General features: G+C 37.8%; 1 protein-coding gene across 2 annotated transcripts; it reads right to left on the reverse strand.

The window, feature by feature from the left end:
- Window positions 1-184: 184 nt before the first annotated feature.
- Window positions 185-2,165, reverse strand: LOC18614429 (UPF0481 protein At3g47200-like). Of its 2 annotated transcripts, none has more exons than XM_088810643.1 (2): window positions 1,957-2,165; window positions 185-1,825 (listed from the first exon to the last, which is right to left on the reverse strand). In XM_088810643.1, the coding sequence occupies exon 2, from the start codon at window positions 1,669-1,671 to the stop codon at window positions 343-345; it is 1,329 nt and encodes a 442-aa protein (XP_088666769.1). In that variant the 5' UTR covers window positions 1,672-1,825; window positions 1,957-2,165; the 3' UTR covers window positions 185-342. The 2 variants fall into 2 exon arrangements, with proteins under 2 accessions (XP_088666769.1, XP_017970391.2); XM_018114902.2 differs by having other exon boundaries at window positions 185-1,839.
- Between the last annotated feature and the right edge of the window lie 16,407 nt (window positions 2,166-18,572).

Genomic DNA, 18,572 nt, shown 5'->3' on the forward strand with positions numbered 1-18,572 from the left:
TTTATTTATTTCAAAATTTCGTGTGAAATTTTCTTATTCGTTACAAGATAGACATTTGACGAATTTAAGAATTTTATTTTAATACCATTACTTTGAACAAAAGGAAAGACGTGGCTTTTGAATAGAAAAGGAAATAAGCAAGAGAATGGTACATAAAATCCTACTACTAGTTAGTAGTTAGATATAAGAAACAATCCAATCCCATATTCATTGATAGAAGCAATACATGATAGGAGCAACAAAGTTCGAGACCACCTTTCTACTCAAACGGTCAAGCAAATAGCAAATAGACTGGAAAGTTCGAAACAAACGCAGCATACAAAAAAAAAAATCAAGGAGTACTTATTTTGTGGGCATTGATCGATCCAGAATTGCCAATACAGTTTGTGTGAGAGTGAGTATCACCACAGTGAAAGCAGCAATAGTCGCAGTTCCTCTCCAAAGATTGTTGAAATAGACATGCTTCAAGGTAGTGCATCGACGATTCCAAGAACTATGATAATGCTTGTTTAGATCGCTGCCAATTTGGCCATAAAGCATAGTTGAATGTACAATTCCCACAGCAAGATTGTTAATCATATCTGCCACAGCTGCACTACTACCCAATCTATTGACAATAATCCCTTTTTTTACTAGTAAATCTACATCTTCACTAGTATCAACAAGAGAGTCTAGTAATAGAACATAACTACAAAAATAGGCTTCCTCTGGATAGTGACATTGTTCGAAGGCCATCAAGTTTCTAAACCGAGTCTCTGTTTCATACTCTACAGTAATTTTTTGCAGTTCTAGCACTCCCTTCTCAAATTTTACATTAAGCAAGCTATTTATATTGTTACGAACTTCAGGCTTACAACCTTCAAATCCGGCACTTTTAATACAAACTTCGTCATTCTTAACACCAATAAACTTAACACCGGCCTCTTGCAACATCGTTGAGCTGTGCAAGTTGCGGATTCCCTCATGTGAGTTTGGTGGGAAAGAACTTATTGTTTGGCATCTAATTAAATCCGTAAAGTGTTTAATCTCCTTTTTGTCCAAAGATAGATCTTTATTGAGATCAAAGTACCAACAAGCAAGATCAAGGAAAGAAAAGATAGTAGCAGGCTTAGGAAAAGCTATGTTATATAGCTCTTTAAGGACAAAAAATGGGAGTTGATTTTCAAGTAACATCAAATCCGTTGGAAGTTCAACCCTTAACAATTCTCCACGGAAAAATTTGTCATCGTATGTCTGTCTAATTGTCCTCAAGAAGAGCTCAATGATAAAAACTGCATCATATGATATTATCTCTATGAATTTGGAAGCCTCCAACTCAAAGACAAATTGGGCGTCATAACACCTGCATATACTTTCTAAATTCTTTTCGATGTAGCTCCTAGCTTCCTTCAATGTCTCAGCGGAAATCCTTCCCTCAAAATTTTTATAATATCTCTGCTTTTGCCTCTCCATTAGAGCCAAATTTTTGTTACCATGAAAAACAGGCCCTATTGAAATCAATTGAGGAGTGTAGACTTTTTCGTTTGCTTCACGAAAACGTATAGGGGCCTTGTAAATACAACACTCAGGCACAGGCTCTAATAAGCCGTGTTCAGTGATAGTAATTGCCAAATCTCTGGGTCGGTCGTTGTTTGCAATCAGTGGAGCACTTTCTTGGTCGGCGTTCGCCATGTATGCAACTTCCCTCTCATGTAAACAAACGACAATTCTCACCAGTGACAGTGAGCAATAGCAACAGAATTAATCAAACCCCAAGTTCAGATTTAAGCCTTGTTAAGTCCAACACTGTTCAATCTTTCGTTTTGGGGCACTTTTTAAGCCTGAACTATAGATTTACCCCTAAAAAACTTAGGATCAGATCCATATGAAAGAACTTAATTTCATCCAAAATGAAGCAAATAGCTAAAGATGAAAAGTAAACAAAATCAATACCCTCATAAGAATAGAAATACGTACCTCTGACGCTGAAGAGAAGGTCATCAAATCCGAATAAACAGCTCAAGGTTCAAAGTGTGAAATGAACCTACTTAGTTGCGTCATTGAATACAACTGGTTCCGGCGAGTCTTGGCGTTTCAGTTTATATAGCAGAGAGTAAGGAGCAAGGTTCTATCAAAATAGCGGAAGATGCCCACCTTGTCTCTTCAGTCCCATCCTTGGATTGGCACAAGTCGTCTACGAGTCAATCTTTCGAACAAAAAGTTATTCTATTTTAGTTGTCATTTCTTACATACCCACCTTGTTTTTTCTGACAAAACGTCAACTAGTTTTAATATGAAGCCCCACATTTTAATTTCTTGATCGGCCGATTTGGTCTTTCGCTAATTATAAAGGCCTTTCCTCCTGCGTTCCGATGGGCTGGGGTGCATTTGGTCTCCAATAATGCATGAACAGAAATGTTGGCTTCTCCTAGGGTCTAGAGTGGGGAAAAGCGTGGGTTGTCTTACCTGTTATCATAAATAATTTAAGAAATTGCAAGAGGATCAGTACAATAGCCACGCCCTATTTTCAAACCTGCTGTTAACCTACAGCTATTGGCTGTGTACAACAAAAGAAAATAGAAAAAGAAACTCACAGCCATTATTTACCTATGGATTTGGCAACTCTGACCTAAATATATACAAGAAAAACAGAGGAAGAGAGAAGGGAAAAACAAGGAGCTGCACATTTAGGTTTTCGTACTGAATATTGGTTCATCTGTGTCTTTGAGCACCAAATAGAACTTTGCTGCAAAGGAAACTAATTAAACAATATTACATGTCATACATTTCAATATGCAAGCTAGAACTAAAATATACATGTATATGTGCGTGTCTGAGAGAGAAAAAGGGAGCTCTATTTACGCTGACTATGCAAGCAATGCATTGATGTAAACTTGAATTGTCAGATAAATATCACTGCTGAAGAAACGATTCCATTTGGATATTCCTCGCAGTGATGCAACCTCAGGTTCAAAGAGTAGAAAGCTTGAAGAAGAAAATGTAGCGGACAAATATGGAGATTTTTTTTTTAGCTCTTATAAATAATGTATTTTTGTAAATAACTATCCGGATACTTTTAATTATTTTTAGCCACCAGAAAAGATTTTGAGACAAAAATACCCTTAATGAGCCGTCTTCGTTAGCGTACACTATGAAACAGGTAAAAAATGGGAGAAAAAAAATAAATATGCAAAGATTGGTTGTACAAAATACCCAAAATTTTTTTTCGAAAGTTGTGCAAAATAAAATAATGTTGCATGAGATGGGTTTTCATAGATTTGGGACATGACATTCAGATAATAGAAAAAGAGAGATATTAAATCGAACGAGGAACCGGTCGTCATGAATGGAAAGCTTGGCTAATGATGTGAAACCAAAAATCCTTGATACGGTGGTGAATTGAAAAGAGAAAGATGTGAATCCAAAGCAGGAAATGGTCATGCTATAACAGGCCATATGTTAGATGGCTGTCGCAGGGTAGGGTTTAGAGTTTGTGAAACGTCATGTTGGGAATGTGTAACACGGCACCGCTCAGAGTTGGTGAGACGCCATTGAGGGAATCTGTGAGACGTCAGAGTTAAGAGTTGGTGACACGCCATGGTGGGAATGTGTGATACGGCAGCGTTCAGAGTTGGTGAAACGCCATGGAGGGAATCTGTGACACGCCAGATTAAGAGTTGGTGACATGGCATGGAGAGAATTTGTGACACACCAGCGTTCAGAGTTGGTGAGACACCATGGATTGAATCTGTGATAAGCTAGAGTTAAGAGTTGGTGACACGTCATGGAGGGAATCGGTGAGACGCCAGAGTTCAGAGTTGGTGACACGCCATGGTCATGTTTAGAGTGTGTGACACGGCATTGCTTGAAAAGCTGACACGCCATGGTCATGGTTTAGAGTGCGTGACACGGTAGTGCTTGAGCAGCTGACACTTCATGGTTTGAAATAGAGAGAGGGAAAAAAAAACGTGCAGTTAACGAGGTAATCCTTTGGACTTCCACTGAATTAATTCCCCTTTTTCAGAATAAATAAGAATATTAGAAGGCCATTTTTCATTTTAAATAGTTATTATTCAAAATTCGTAACGTCTGTGTGATTCATTTCTCATTTTCACTGTTATCGGAGTATTCGAGAAGGCTCTTTGCAAGCGGAACGAAACCACAGCACCAGAAAAAATGTCGGCCATGAATGAAGAGGTTAGTGAGTCTCAAATTCGCAACATTCTTGTGTTCGTTAATTTTTTGGTTTTTTCCTGGATTTGTTTGATATGTTCGGGTTTTTATTTTGTTTTGCAAATGTTTAGACTGTGTTTTCTTGCTGGTTTGATGGTTGTTGTGGTTAAGCCGTAGTGGTTTTAGGGGTTTTGGGTGTTTACTGTGTTTTCTTGATATGCATGGCGTGTGACAGCATTTTACTTGATATGCATGGCGTGTGACAGTATTTTACTTGATATGCATGTCGTGTCACAGAATTTTACTTGTTATGCATGGCGTGTGACGACATTTTACTTGATATGCATGGCGTGTGACGACATTTTACTTGATATGCATGTCGTGTCACATAATTTTACTTGTTATGCATGGCGTGTGACAACATTTTACTTGATATGCATGGCATGTCATAACATTTTACTTGATATGCATGGCGTGTCATAACGTTTAACTTGTTATGAATGGCGTGTCACAATATTTTACTTATTATGCATGACGTGTCACAACATTTTGATTGCAATGCATGGCGTGTCACAACATTTTGATTGCAATGCATGGCGTGTCACAACATTTATTCCTTATTTATGTCTTCAGTGTACTTTGTTGCACATGACTGCTTAACTCACTGGTGCATGTGTGCCATATTTTGCAGATCCAGTGCAGACACTATGAGGATCTTGACAGTTTGCTGATCGTGTCGAGGGAGAAGTGGGCGTTCAACGTCGCAATTAACACCCACTATAAGTGGTAGCAACTGCATTACATCACAAAGACTCTCCAACAGAAGGGGGAGTACGATCCAATTAAGCGTACCTGCTTCGAAATGCTCCTGGATGTCTATCCACAAGGGTATTTTTGTGTCGATCTCTTGCACAACATCATGATTCACCGGATCACTGAGAGCCAGTCAATGGACCACGAACTATGGTTTGTCATTGGCAAAAGCAAGGCGCAACTATCAAAACAGGAGTTCTGCCTCATCATTGAGCTGAAGTTTGGTCCAATGCCCGATGTGTTCAGACAACCGTACGAGGTTACTGCGGATGGAATTCATGCAAGATAATGGAACGGGCAAGACAGTGTTAAGCTGCAGGCTTTGCTTGATACCTTCCGCGGGGGTAACTTTCAACGACTAGGAGACGCGACTAAGATAGCACTTGTCTTGATCGCGAATAACAGTTTATTTGGTCAAGGCTACCGTAGATGGGTGACGCCTTGATTGCTGTCATTGGTGGAGGACATCGACGCTTGAAATGTCTTCCCATTGGGGCACTATGTTTGGAAGCTGACCTTGAACTACCTTTTGAAGGGGTTCGAAGTTCCTGACTTGAGCATGACAAAGGAAACTCGGTTACGCTACAACATTTACGGATTCGCATGGGTGATACAGGTACTAAAACGTAACATTTTTTAGTTTTTTTTTTAACAAAAAATTTATGGGTGCAGTCGTTTATGATTGACGGTCTGCTAATAGTTACATTTGACATGCAGTTCTGGGCAATTGAGGCAATTTCGACCCTCCGAAAAATAGTTGCCTCCTCTGGTCCGAAAGACAACGTCCACTCACGAATGTGCAGATGGGATTGCAATCAGAAGCCAAAAGACTTCTATAAGGCAATTCAAAAGTTAGAGTCATCTGACCAAGTGAGTGAACAGCTGCTAATTTTTACGTTATATTTGTAAAATAATTTTTCCTATTCGATAATGACAACATTTTATTTGTTTATTTGCAGTTGTGAGCACTGGAGACGTTGGAACCCACCGCGGATGAGGCCCTCCGAGAGTATTTTGTGGACCTTGATGTCCCGTTATCAGAGGGCCACTAGTACGTGCCAATAAAGCACATGAAGGATCGGTCAGATTGGGGCTTAAGTGCAAGGCAAAAAAGGAGAAGCTTGAAAGAGAAAATAGCCTCTAGTGGCACGAAACGAATGCGCACCGCCGCTGCTTTAGTAGATGAATTGATGGATGAAAGGGACGACCATGGTGAAGGCAGTGAACAGCTGGTAAGGACAATTGTAACGGTTTTGTGTTCTCCAATTCCATTTGTGATTATCGAATAACATTTCTGTGTTTGTAGTTGGACCATGGGTCGGCAGCTTTAGAACCGCCCACTGGTCCTCCTCAGACGCAGAGTGGAAACAACTCGTCGGTAAGATCGGTTCTAACGGTTTGTGTTCTACATTTTCACATATGTTTATCGAGTAACACAGTAATTTCTGTAATTATAGTTTACGAAAGTGACGACAGGTCCTCAAGCACTGATCAGTCCAGCTCAATCACAGACAGCTAACGAGCCGACGGTAAGGATATTAAAGTTGTAACGGTTAATGTTCAACAATTTCATACATGTTTATTGAATAACACAGTTAAATATGTAATTGCAGTATGCGAAAGCGACAACAGGTCCTGAAGCACCGATCGGTCCGGCTCCACCGCAGACCGCTAACGAGCTGCCGGTTAGGATATTAAAGTTGTAACAGTTAATGTTCAACAATTCCATATATGATTATTGAATAACACAGTTATGTATGTTATTGTAGTTGACCCAGTCGAGAACAGTCAATGATGGAGCAGTCACAACCCGCCTACTCCGATGGATCATGTGCAAGCATGAAAAAGAGATGTTGGAGCTGAAGGCTTCAATTCAGTCATTGAGTGTAGCAATGCAGACGCTTGAGGATCGTATCGTTGATCGGATTCTTGATGGCCTTAAATCACAAGTAGGTTATTCTATCTTCACTTGTATTTATTTTGATGGTTTACGTTTAACAACTGTTTAAACTATGTTTTCTTGATGGTTTTGATGATTTTTGGGGTTAAGTGGTAGTGGTTTAACTGGTTTTTGGTCATTAGCGGGTCAGGACATTTGTATTATAGTTAGTTATTGTCGTGTCAGCTTTAGCGTGTCATAACATTTTACTTGTTATGCATGGCGTGTCAGAACATTTTGCTTGTTATCATTGGCGTGTCACCAAGTTTATCTTGTTATGCATGGCGTGTCACAACATTTTCCTCGTTATCCTTGACATGTCACCAAGTTTATCTTGTTATGCATGGCGTGTCACAACATTTAACTGTTTTGCATGGCATGTCACAACATTTTCCTCGTTATCCTTGGCATTTCACCAAGTTTATCTTGTTATGCATGGCATGTCACAACATTTTACTGTTTATGGTTTGTGGTATTTTATGAGCTAACTAACGGTTTTTCCAATTTTGTAGGGTGATCCATCTCACGGTGCTGGTCTGGAGCACGATGATGCTGATGATGGACAACATCATGAACCTGGTGTTGACATTGACGATGACGTTCTTGGTGCTGACGGAGAGCACGTAACTAATGTCGATGACGTTGTCAAAGAAGCTGTGGCAGTGGATGTCACCTTTCAGTCAGATGATGCTGAAGGAGAACATCTTTCTCCGGTCGATGCATTCGTGGACGTAGCAGCAGGAGCTATCGTTCTTTATCGTGAGAGCACTCCTGATGCAGTTGAGATACGATCGTCGTCACCAGAGTCATCTGCTGTCCATCATGGTGCAGCAGAAATTTTAGACCCAGTTGAGCGGGCACGGTTGAAAATGACGAGCAAATACATGGCAAGCCCATTTGTCGACCTCTTAGTGACCCGTCAAGATGTGATGGATAAAATCATAGAAGACTACGAAGCTTTCAAGAAAGAGGAGTCTGCGAGGTAAGCTTGTAAATAAAATTACAAATATTATTTTTTAATGAAACAGTTATCCACCAAGACTTATGAAATTCATTATGTTACATATGCAGGCGTAACGTCGGCATCTTAGGGGATCAAGGGGCTGACTTTTTCATAACCTTAGAGGATCCCAAGGAGGAAATGACAAGTGAACATATCGATGCATGCCTCAACCTACTCTACAAGCGAATGACAGTGCCGAAGTCGAAGCTGTACATTACCCGCGCATGCGTGGTTGACATGATATTCTTCGTAAGTTTGTTTAAAAATTGTTCAATTCTATAAACACTAAGTTTTTGATTGCATGAAGTGTAAACTAATGTTTATATGTTTCACAGGACGCCATCCGTATGCTACACACTGAATTTCCAACAGAAGATGCCCGAGCCAAAATGCAAATTCTAGATGAGTTGCGGGGCTATGTGGAGGGTGAAAGGCCAACGTACACCAAAAAATGAGAAGATGTGGATTTCATCCTCTCGCCTTGCAACGTTGGTGAGCATTGAGTGGTTGCGAAGATCAACTTGGTGAGGTGGACGATCAAGGTGGTGGACTCAGCAAGAACTTCGGATGCTAAGGATAACAGACTTCGTGCGGGTCAGATGACACCCTTGACGACAATGATGCCATTCATTTGCCACCAAAATCGGTTATTTCAACAACATACATCGGAAGAGACGGGATTTGACGCCGATGCCATTAGATATTAATTTACTAAAAGCTAAAGTGCATCGGCAGAATGATAGTATCAACTGCGGTATGTTTATAATAAGGTACATGGAGCATATTTTGTAATCAGAAAAGATCAAAATTAAACAGAATATGATTGCAAAAATCCGTCGGCAATATGCTCTGAAAATTTTTTTCAACAGTTGTGAGAGCGAACCCTAAACATATAGGCCCTTGTCTGTATAATTTTTTTGATATACAGAAATTTTTTATACAATTCATTTTATACATATTTTTTATATACACAATTTATTGTATACAATTCATTGTAAACAGATATAATTCTTTCTGTATACACAATATACTTTGTATAATTATTTTATACACAATTAATTTTTTTGCCTATACACAATTAATTTGATATCAATAATTTTTTTCTTTTTCTATATACAATATATTTAATTTGATACACAGTCGCAAGAAGTCAGCTTGTGATGCCATAAACATGATACCACTTAGCGTGTCTCAACATACATCTGCTTGCACTCAGCGTGTCACCCCAAAAGTCAGCGTGTGACGTCGTAAATCCACTAACACTCGACTTGTCAGTCGATAAATCTACTTGAACTCAGCGTGTCAGAACAATTGGGCCGTGGAGTGTCACGCCATAAATCTCCAGATACTCAGCTTGTCACGCTTTAATCTGCTTTCAGTCGACATGTCATAAGAATTGGGCAGTCGCGTGTCACCCCAGGTTGGCATTAATTAATTTCCAGGTTCGTCGTCTTTCTCTTCCAGGCGGGTCAGAACAATTTTATTGTTATGCATGGCGTGTCACAACCTTTTACTTGTTATGCATGGTGGGTCAGAACAATTTAATTGATATGCATGACGTGTCACAACGTTTAACTTGTTATGCATGGTGTGTCACAACATTTTACTTGTTATGCATGGCGTGTCACAACATTTTGATTACAATGTATGGCATGTCACAACATTTATTCCTTATTTATGTCTTCAGTGTACCTTGTTGCACATGACTGCTTAACTCACTAGTGCATCTGTGCCATGTTTTGCAGATCCAACGCATACAGTATGAGGATATTCACATTTTGTCTGCTCGGTCATTCTATGAGGCACTTTTAGTTATGGACTTTGTTGCCAAACATTTCAGGCAGATAAGCAAATACATGGCTCCTGTCTGATGGAGATTGTAATCAGAAACATTTTTACAAACAATGTAAGAATGTACTTTAACACGATCTTGATCAGACAAAGGCCTTGACAGGCTTATTTGCCTGAAATGTTTGGCAACAAAATTCGTAACTAAAAGTGCCTCATAGAATGACCGAGTAGACAAATCTGTAAAGCAAAACGAATTCAACTACAATTTTCAGACACATTTAGTTAGGCGGTCAGGCTGTCTTCATTCACAACACACCCTACATTTTTAGACATTGTCCTTCGTATTGGACAGTTATTGCGTGTGTGACCGATTTGTCTGCAACTTGAACATGCTTTGGGTCGACGCAGTGGTCGAGTCGTCGATTGACTTGGAGATGGTGCCGGATTTGTGGATGGAATTGCAAATGGGGATGGACAGTTCTGTCTGTTATGCCCGTACCTCTTGCATTGCGAACATCTCCGTGGTCGACTACCTTCACCAGCTGATGGAATTCTTCTCCTCTTAGGTCTTCCTACTTGGCCTCGCCAAGGTGGGGGCAAGACGACAATTTGTTTCAAATGAGGGGGGATGTCCCACTCAATAGGATGCCCTACCGGCCTAATGAATCCTGAATAACCCTCCACGAAAACGGTTGTCTTGTAGTAGTCCGCGCAGAATTCAATGGCTTCACGATTGCATTTACTGAAAAATATTAAAAACTCAATCTTCAAGCACAATGTAAATGCTATGTCAATTACGGTTCAAATAAGAAATAAAGATATTCTGACCTTATTGCTGCAATGGCATGGCTGCATGGCAGTAAATCTGTTTGGAACTCACAACATGAACACGTCTTCCTGGACAAGTTTACAAGTTCGTCCATCTTTCCATCTTTAACTTCGAACTCCACTCGATTGATAGGCTTAACTAGAAAGCGATGTGTATCATTGAACCTTTTACTCAACTGCCTGGCAACCCAAGGGCTGAGGGGCGTGGTCACCTTGACGGCCTCCTCGTACCGTTCATGGAACCAACGCTGGAACATGTCTATGATGAACTCGATCAAAACAGTGATCGGCATTTGTCTTGCATGCTTCAAGCATGAGTTAACACATTCTGCAATGTTGGATGTCATCATTTGGTATTGCCTTGCTGGTGAACATGCACATGCCCATTTCTCAGGCCCTATTCTTATAAGGTCTGCGTGGGCTCCCAAGTGAATTTGCTGTATCTGGTTCATATGTCTATTGAAATCGACCACCTTATAGCAATCTCGAGTAAGGGTGAAAAGCATACAAACATCGTCGCGCTTGAACTTGTTTTTAAAGTTTTTTTTCAAGTGGTAACCACATAAACCATGGTGCGCTTATGGGTATGCATTTTGGATTGCTTTCTTAATGCCGAGATGCTGATAAGAAATGAACATAGTATTTTCAAGACAACCAACCGCATCACGCAGCTTGCTAAGAAACCACGTCCATGAGTCTTCGTCCTCAATATGGCCGATGCCAAACGCAACTGGATATACGCACTCGTTCGCATCTTTGCATACAGCGACAAACAAAACACCTTTGAACCTACCTTTCAGATGTGTCACATCAATTGCAATCGTAGGATACATTACATCCTTAAACTCCCGAATACAAGCCTCGTATGATCAGAAATAATATTTGAATCTCTCTTCTTCATCAGTAGCCACTGCAGTCACTGTGCCAGGATTTTCTTGTTCCAACATATAAAAATACGATGGTAGTAATTGAAATGACTCCTCCGGTGGATCGAAAACAAGCCTCTCCGCATACTCCTTCGCTTGCATAGCCTTACCATACAAGCATTCCAATCCCCACTGAACCCTCATCTCACAAATTATGTCCTTAGGTCTCAATGCTACTCCATTAGCCCGAATCTTGTGTGACAGAAGTTCACCAATCATCTTCGCACTCGTAGTTGGAAACCACCATTGCAAACCATCAACGGTACAGGTGTGTACTTTGTGGAATGTTCGAACTTTCCAATATTCTCCTCTATCAGGTAACTTCGTTGCACGAACACTGAACTTGCATGCCTTGTCCTTGCAACCAACCTCATAACGAGCTTTACATGACCTTTTTACTTTTATCGCAAACTTTTCTTTTATAACCAATATGTTCAAAGCTCGTTTCAACTCGGCCTTCGACGAAAACATTATTCCTTTGTATAAGCGATCTTCGACACATGTTGATTCCTCAGTGGTAATTGTTTGGAAGGAAAACCTTTCTGCACCTGCAATTACCCACATACGAGATATCCTTACATTTCCCCTTTCCTGATCACTGTCATCGAGCAATGTATCAAGGGAACGAATCCCGTTCTCACCAGCGATGGGGTTATTGTATATGAGGTCATCACATTGAACATCTCCGACATCAACACCTTCAGTAGGTTTTGTTTCACCTTCAACATTATTACAAATTGGAATGTCACTGTCATAAAGGCAGTCATTATCTGAACTGTCATCTTGCGATTGTTCAAGCCCATCATCTGAAGTGTGATCAAATCTATCTTCACCGGCAGCGAACAAATTCTCATTTCCCTCATCAAATGCAGTATTATACTCCAGCGTCACAGTGTCACCCTCCAAACTCACATTGTTGTTCTCAACTGTCGTATTCTCATTTGACAATGGCATTACATACTCTTCAGTTTTACCCGATCGTTGCATTTGTTCAAGAGAAGCAAGAAATTGGTTTGATGCACATCCTGATCAGAATTATGCAGCCAATTATTCTGTGAATGTCGTCTGTCTACTGGGCTGCACAAACTCTTATGCATACCTCAATTGCCATTGTTGTGGGTTACAGACCGAATGCTGTGGTATATGTGAAGCATTGTAAATCTCATTTTGATTGAGCTGATTACCATGTTGTCCAACTTCTCCATGTGATATAACATTTGTTTGGCGTCCCTTAATGCTAACATACACAGCCGGAACATTCCTCTGTTCTAGTAAAATTAATGCAACATCCTCATCGTCCTTGATAATTGGCCGTGATAGCTCTCCGGGTGTACTGATCAATGCATGTAACTCAATCTCGTCAATTTTTGAGTTTACCCCAACAACATCTTCAACCAGCTTCATCAAGCCCATAAACGACAAATCACTCTTAACCCCCCGCATTCGTGACTCACCACCCTTGTAAATGCCATCCACCTACTGACCACCGTGTCTTATCACAAGTCGCACAATTGGAACCCCACTGAAATTTAAAAAAAAAATATTGTCAATCATTTTATACAATACATGCCGTGATAAAAAATTTGTCAGTCGTGTTGTTACACGCCATGCATATAACATAAAATGTTGTAACACGCCATGCATGTCAAGTCAAATGTCGTGACATGCCATGCATCACTGTCGTGACACGCCAATCACTGTAATTACTGACTGGTTACACCAACATCCGTGACACGTTAAAAACCCAAAAAACCAGTTAACCCACGACACGCCAGGAACAGTCATGACATGCCAAAAACCCATAAATTCAGTTAACACACCACACCTTAGGAACAGCCGTGACACGCTAACAACCCAAATAACTAGTTAACCCACAACACGCCAGTAACAATCGTGACACGTTAAAATAACTCTTAACTCATGTTATAGATGCATGGCGTGTAACGACTCTAGGCAATGTTTCTAATCCATCTTATCATTTACACTAAATGTTTCAGAAATTTAAGTGTGTTACAGAAATAAACCCAATAACAGGTACCTTAATGTCATCTCTGTTATAGGGTGTGTTAATCTACGACAATGTGGCCAGATGCCGAGAAATAGACCACAGCCCGATGACGATGGTGCTCAATAAAGAGTTGACAGAGCTCATACAATTTAGAGATCTGAGAGAGCTGACAACGATGGTGCTCAACAGAGACTTGTCAGAGTTGAGACAGAGAAAGATGACCGAGCCCAAACAGCTGCGCGCATTTATTTTTAATGTTTTTCATTTTCTCTCTGGCGGGAGGCAGATAGCTCAAACAGTTGAGCATTTATTTGAAACGATGTTTTTAAGGGCATTTTGATCTTCTCATGTTTATTTTTGGGTAGAAACAGATAACTTTACATGGGTGGGTATTTTTGAAATCACCTTATCACGAGGTCCTTTACTCACAATTTCCTTGACAAATATTCATGCACCATATAAAGTACGAGGCCTGAACAACAATAACATACGAACTGCATGAGAGGTTCACATTTAGGGAGAGCTATTATGTTTATGGTAAAACTAATAGTCTATTACTTCTCAGCAAGGGGCTTCATTTGTTGATTTCCAGGAGGCATGCTTTGAGTGACATCAGAGAGCAGAATTTAGCAAAAAAAAAAAAAAAAAAAGCAAAACCAACAAACTCAAATGGACAATATGACAATTTTATCACAGCTTAAACCGTCTAAATCATGTCAAAAGTAAAGATGCACTCTTAGGCAATCTCTAATTAATTTATATGTGTTCACAATTGAAACAGAATGAGCAAAATAAGTGTTCATGAGGGTGAGCTAACAAAACAAATATATATGCCATGACAGTGAAGGCTTCATACATTTGACATTTGAGACTGAAATGTGTAGAATATTGTGTAAAGCAAGTTGAAAGCTGTTTAATAAAGGAAAAAGAAGAGAAAACACATGAGTTGAGTTGAAAGTTGAATGGAAAAATGAGAATTATTGCACCATGTTAATCAGTCGAATTTAAATTTTATGTGCATGAAGCAGAAATATAATACTAGAAAAGAAGGATTGCCAAGAGCAGCAACATTGAATTATGTAGTCATTAGCTGTTACAAGACCATGTGCTCTAGTTTCTACTTCCGTACTCCTGATAATATTCACATGTAGAGCATATATTTGTTAAATCTAGATTGCATGGTTTATGTTGTTGTCACCAGTAGAAGAGGGAAGAGGCCATGACTCCTGCAGATAATTTTTTGGAAGCAAAGGCTCATCCACGTAACATGCAGGGAAGAGGCCATGGAACACTAGTCCTATTGCAGTTCTGTTGTGTGCAGTTTGCCCCCCTCCTAAGCTACTTCTCTTCGCACTACTTCCTTCTAGTGTGGAAAAACCATTTGAGTTATTGATTTTTTTTTTTTGGTTTATTTTAACACTTCATGTAACACTCTCTTAGTTGATACAAGAGTAAGCTAAACTTTTGATGAATTCAAGAATTTATTTTAATACAATATTTTGAACAAAAAGAATAAGAAGGATTAAGTAATAAAGAAAATTGTGGTCTTTGAAAAAAAAAAAAAGGGAATGAGTAAGTAGTATATAAAATCCTACTTCTAGTTAGTAATTACATAAAAGGATGCGAGGAACAAGCAAATCTCATAAAAAAAATGATAAAATCAAATACGATAGGCACACAATTGTTCATTGATAGAAGCAGTACATGATAAGAGCAACAAAGCTTGAAACAAACTCCCTTTCTATTCAAAGCCCAAAGGGTCAAGCAAATAAACTTAAAACGTTTGAAACAAATACAAATTAACACACATAAAAGGAGTGATTTTATTTTTCATTGAATCAAAACTGCAATCAAGTAGAAGTATTTTTTCATGGGTTTTCTCGTTCCAAGATTGTGAATGTAGTTTATGTGATAGTGCATACCACCACGACAAAAGCAACAACAGTCACAGTTCCTCTCCAAACATTGTTGAAATATACATGCTTTTAAGTTTGTCATTTTACGATTCCAAGAATTATTATAATACTAGTTTAGATTTCTTCTGATGTCGCCATAGACCAAAGTTGAATGTACAATTCCAATTGGGTTGTTAATCATATTTGCCACAGCTGCACTGCTACCTATTCTATTGACAATAATTCCTTTTATTATCAAGATATCTACATTTTCGTCAGTAGCAACAAAAGAGTCTAATAATCTGATATAGCTACTGAAAATGGCTTTTTTTGGATAGCAACATTGTTCGAAGGCTATCAGATTTCTAAAACGAATCTCAGTTTCGTAATCCACATTAATAGTTGACAATTTTAGCACTCCATCCTGAAATTGTACGGGAAGCAAGCTGTATGGAATAGACTTTTTAAGCACATTACTTCTAACCCCACCACTTTCGTACTTAAGATCATAAATCTCATGACATTTATAAAAAACACCATTAAACATAACACCAACCTTATCACGTCCAACCCCAATATCAGCAAATGCAACACAATTAAACTTAACACCAGCATCACGTAACCTTGTTGCGTTATGCATGTTGTGGTTTCCCACACCTGTGTTCAATGGACAATCCCTCAATGCTTGGTATCTAATTAAATCCGTAAAGTGTTTAATCTCCTTTTCCACCTGTAATACCCTCAAAAATATCCTACTTAATTAATTATACAAAAAGTTATAATCTATATTAAATAAATAAATAAATATAATACAAGTTCAACTTTTATAATTACAGTTATGACTTTGGGTTTGTTCATAAAATAGAGAATAAAATAAGGATTTTTAAGTAAATAAAGAAGTTTAATTAATATCAATTTTCTTTATCACGTTGAAGTTAGTAGGGTTAAAGTCAGTTATTTTATCTGACAACAACTCACTAAATCACGTTAAAAAAAAATAGTGGATGTCAGTTTATTTCATCAAACTCAAACGATAGGTAGTCAGAGGAGTTTAGCACCAGGGAAGAAGAAAGACAAAGGAAAGGGATAATTATTGAAGGAATTTGCTGATTAAAGTATGTTTGGGATTATATTTTCATAGTTTAGGTACAAAAACCCTAAATTGGTTGCATTTTCTTAACTTTTATTTAAATCCGGCATATTTTCGATGACTTTCCGATAGCATATTGGGTACCAATGGAAAGGTCTTGAAAAGATCTTTCCAATGATTTTTGTAGCATCTCGTTTGGCCTTGTGGTTAGGAAGATATGAATTTTTGAATTTAATTAAAAACTTAGTTTTCAACAGTTTTAACAACTCAACTTTGGGTCATTGGAACTCTATATTCCCGCAACGTTTTTGGTCGTTTCTTTGAGGGCTTTTGTAGTGTGAAATGAGATGTTTATTTTGGCATCAATGGCTCGGTTAGAGGCTTCCTGTGTTAAGAGAATTAAAGCCTCAAAGTAGGCTCGTTGATATTGAAAACCCAGAAATCTGGATATTTTTGTGACGATTTTGAGAAATTTGGCTTTCGAAACTTGGGAATTTTGTATTCTTTTTAATGGAAACAAATTTTGGTGTTGTAGTATAATATGAATACTTTATATTGGTGTTGATTTCATCACTGAAAATTATTCGGGTTAAAAATTACAAGTACTTAAAGTAGGTCATATGGCCATCTAGATTCTGAAAATTCTAGAAAATAAAAAATTCCTTTTTAATTTTTTAAAATTTTGATTTTAATTAATATATGATAAATTCTGTTGTAAATTTCATAAATACTGGATATGTGATTTCTACTGTATTTTTTTATATCTAAAAGTATATATATTTATATTTTATAAATTATTTTCTTAAATTAGTAAATTTTATTAAAATATCAAAAATTTATGAAAAATTTTAATTATGATTTTATGCATGAAATTAGTGTTATCTTTTATTCTGAAATTAAAATCCTTACTGATTTTATGATTTAAGTTGAAATTCTCAACCTTATTGAAAATTTTGTTTAATTCAAAAATATATATATAATAATAAAATATTACCTCATTAACAAAAAATATTCCTAACTTGTAATAGAAGTCGCTACACACTCTAAGTGCTTAGGATGGTCAATGGAAAGTTGCCTTGTAGGATCTGTTTACAAATTCAATTTTGATTTTTGTATGTATGTGTTTCTCGAAATATTAAGCTACTAGGAGGATTTTCGGATTTGCTACTTGAAAGTGAAATTAACAAGATCAGGTAAGTGACTGATATCACTTCGGTGTTTTCACACCCTAAAATTTAACCTCAATCTGAATTTGTACATTAGATATAATATTTTGTCATATTTTTTATTAAAATCGGGTTAAGCATGCAAAAATGTATATATATATATATATGAGTTTATATGTTGGATTTAGAATGTAGATTATGCAAAACGTGATTTCTGACTTTGAAATTTATATATGACTTTGTATAATGTATGCATATATATTTTCGTAAATATAAATATAAATATTTAGTCTGAAATGAATATACTTTTGAGGTGTATGAGATATACTTGAGAAATTTGATATACTGTTTTATGAACTTTGGATAATCTAAAAATATATATTTCTGTTTTGTCTCCTAGTATGGCTATGCTCTGACTCTGCCAATGAGGGTTAAATATTGGCCATGTCGACATGTATTCTGTGATTAGAGATCGATCTCCCAACCGCACCACCGGTTACAGAATAGTGGTATTTGTGATATTTGTTCAGTGTAGCCAATGGTTGCTTTTGATATGCTTCTAACCCGTGCCACCAGGGTTAACTGTGATTCTATTTTTAACCTATGCCACAAGGGTTAAGTGTGGTCGTAGCATGTTATAAGAGACCATTAAAGTTTAATATTGTGAATATATTTGTTCTGTTATTTGAATGTGTAAATTTTGAAATATATGATTCTGAATAAGATTACCCAATATTTTATCTTGGCATTTATAAATGATATTTTGGCCTAAATATTTTAAGTATGCTTAATCCGATTGAAAGGATGTTAGTTACTTACTGAGTGGTTGTACTCATTCCTATGATCCTTATCATTTTTACAGATTTCAACACATATTCATGTGTGGGGATTAGACTTGTTCGATGAGAGCTTTAGTTAGCAAGATTTGTACATGCCTTTTGACATTTATAAATTTTGATTT

This window comes from Theobroma cacao, chromosome 1, assembly GCF_053813885.1.
Source record: "Theobroma cacao isolate CCN51 chromosome 1, ASM5381388v1, whole genome shotgun sequence".
Lineage (NCBI taxonomy): Eukaryota > Viridiplantae > Streptophyta > Magnoliopsida > Malvales > Malvaceae > Theobroma > Theobroma cacao.

Bases quoted from the DNA above. Each gene is read 5' to 3' on its own strand.
- LOC18614429 (XM_088810643.1), bottom strand. From the start codon at position 1,671: ATGGCGAACGCCGACCAAGAAAGTGCTCCACTGATTGCAAACAACGAC.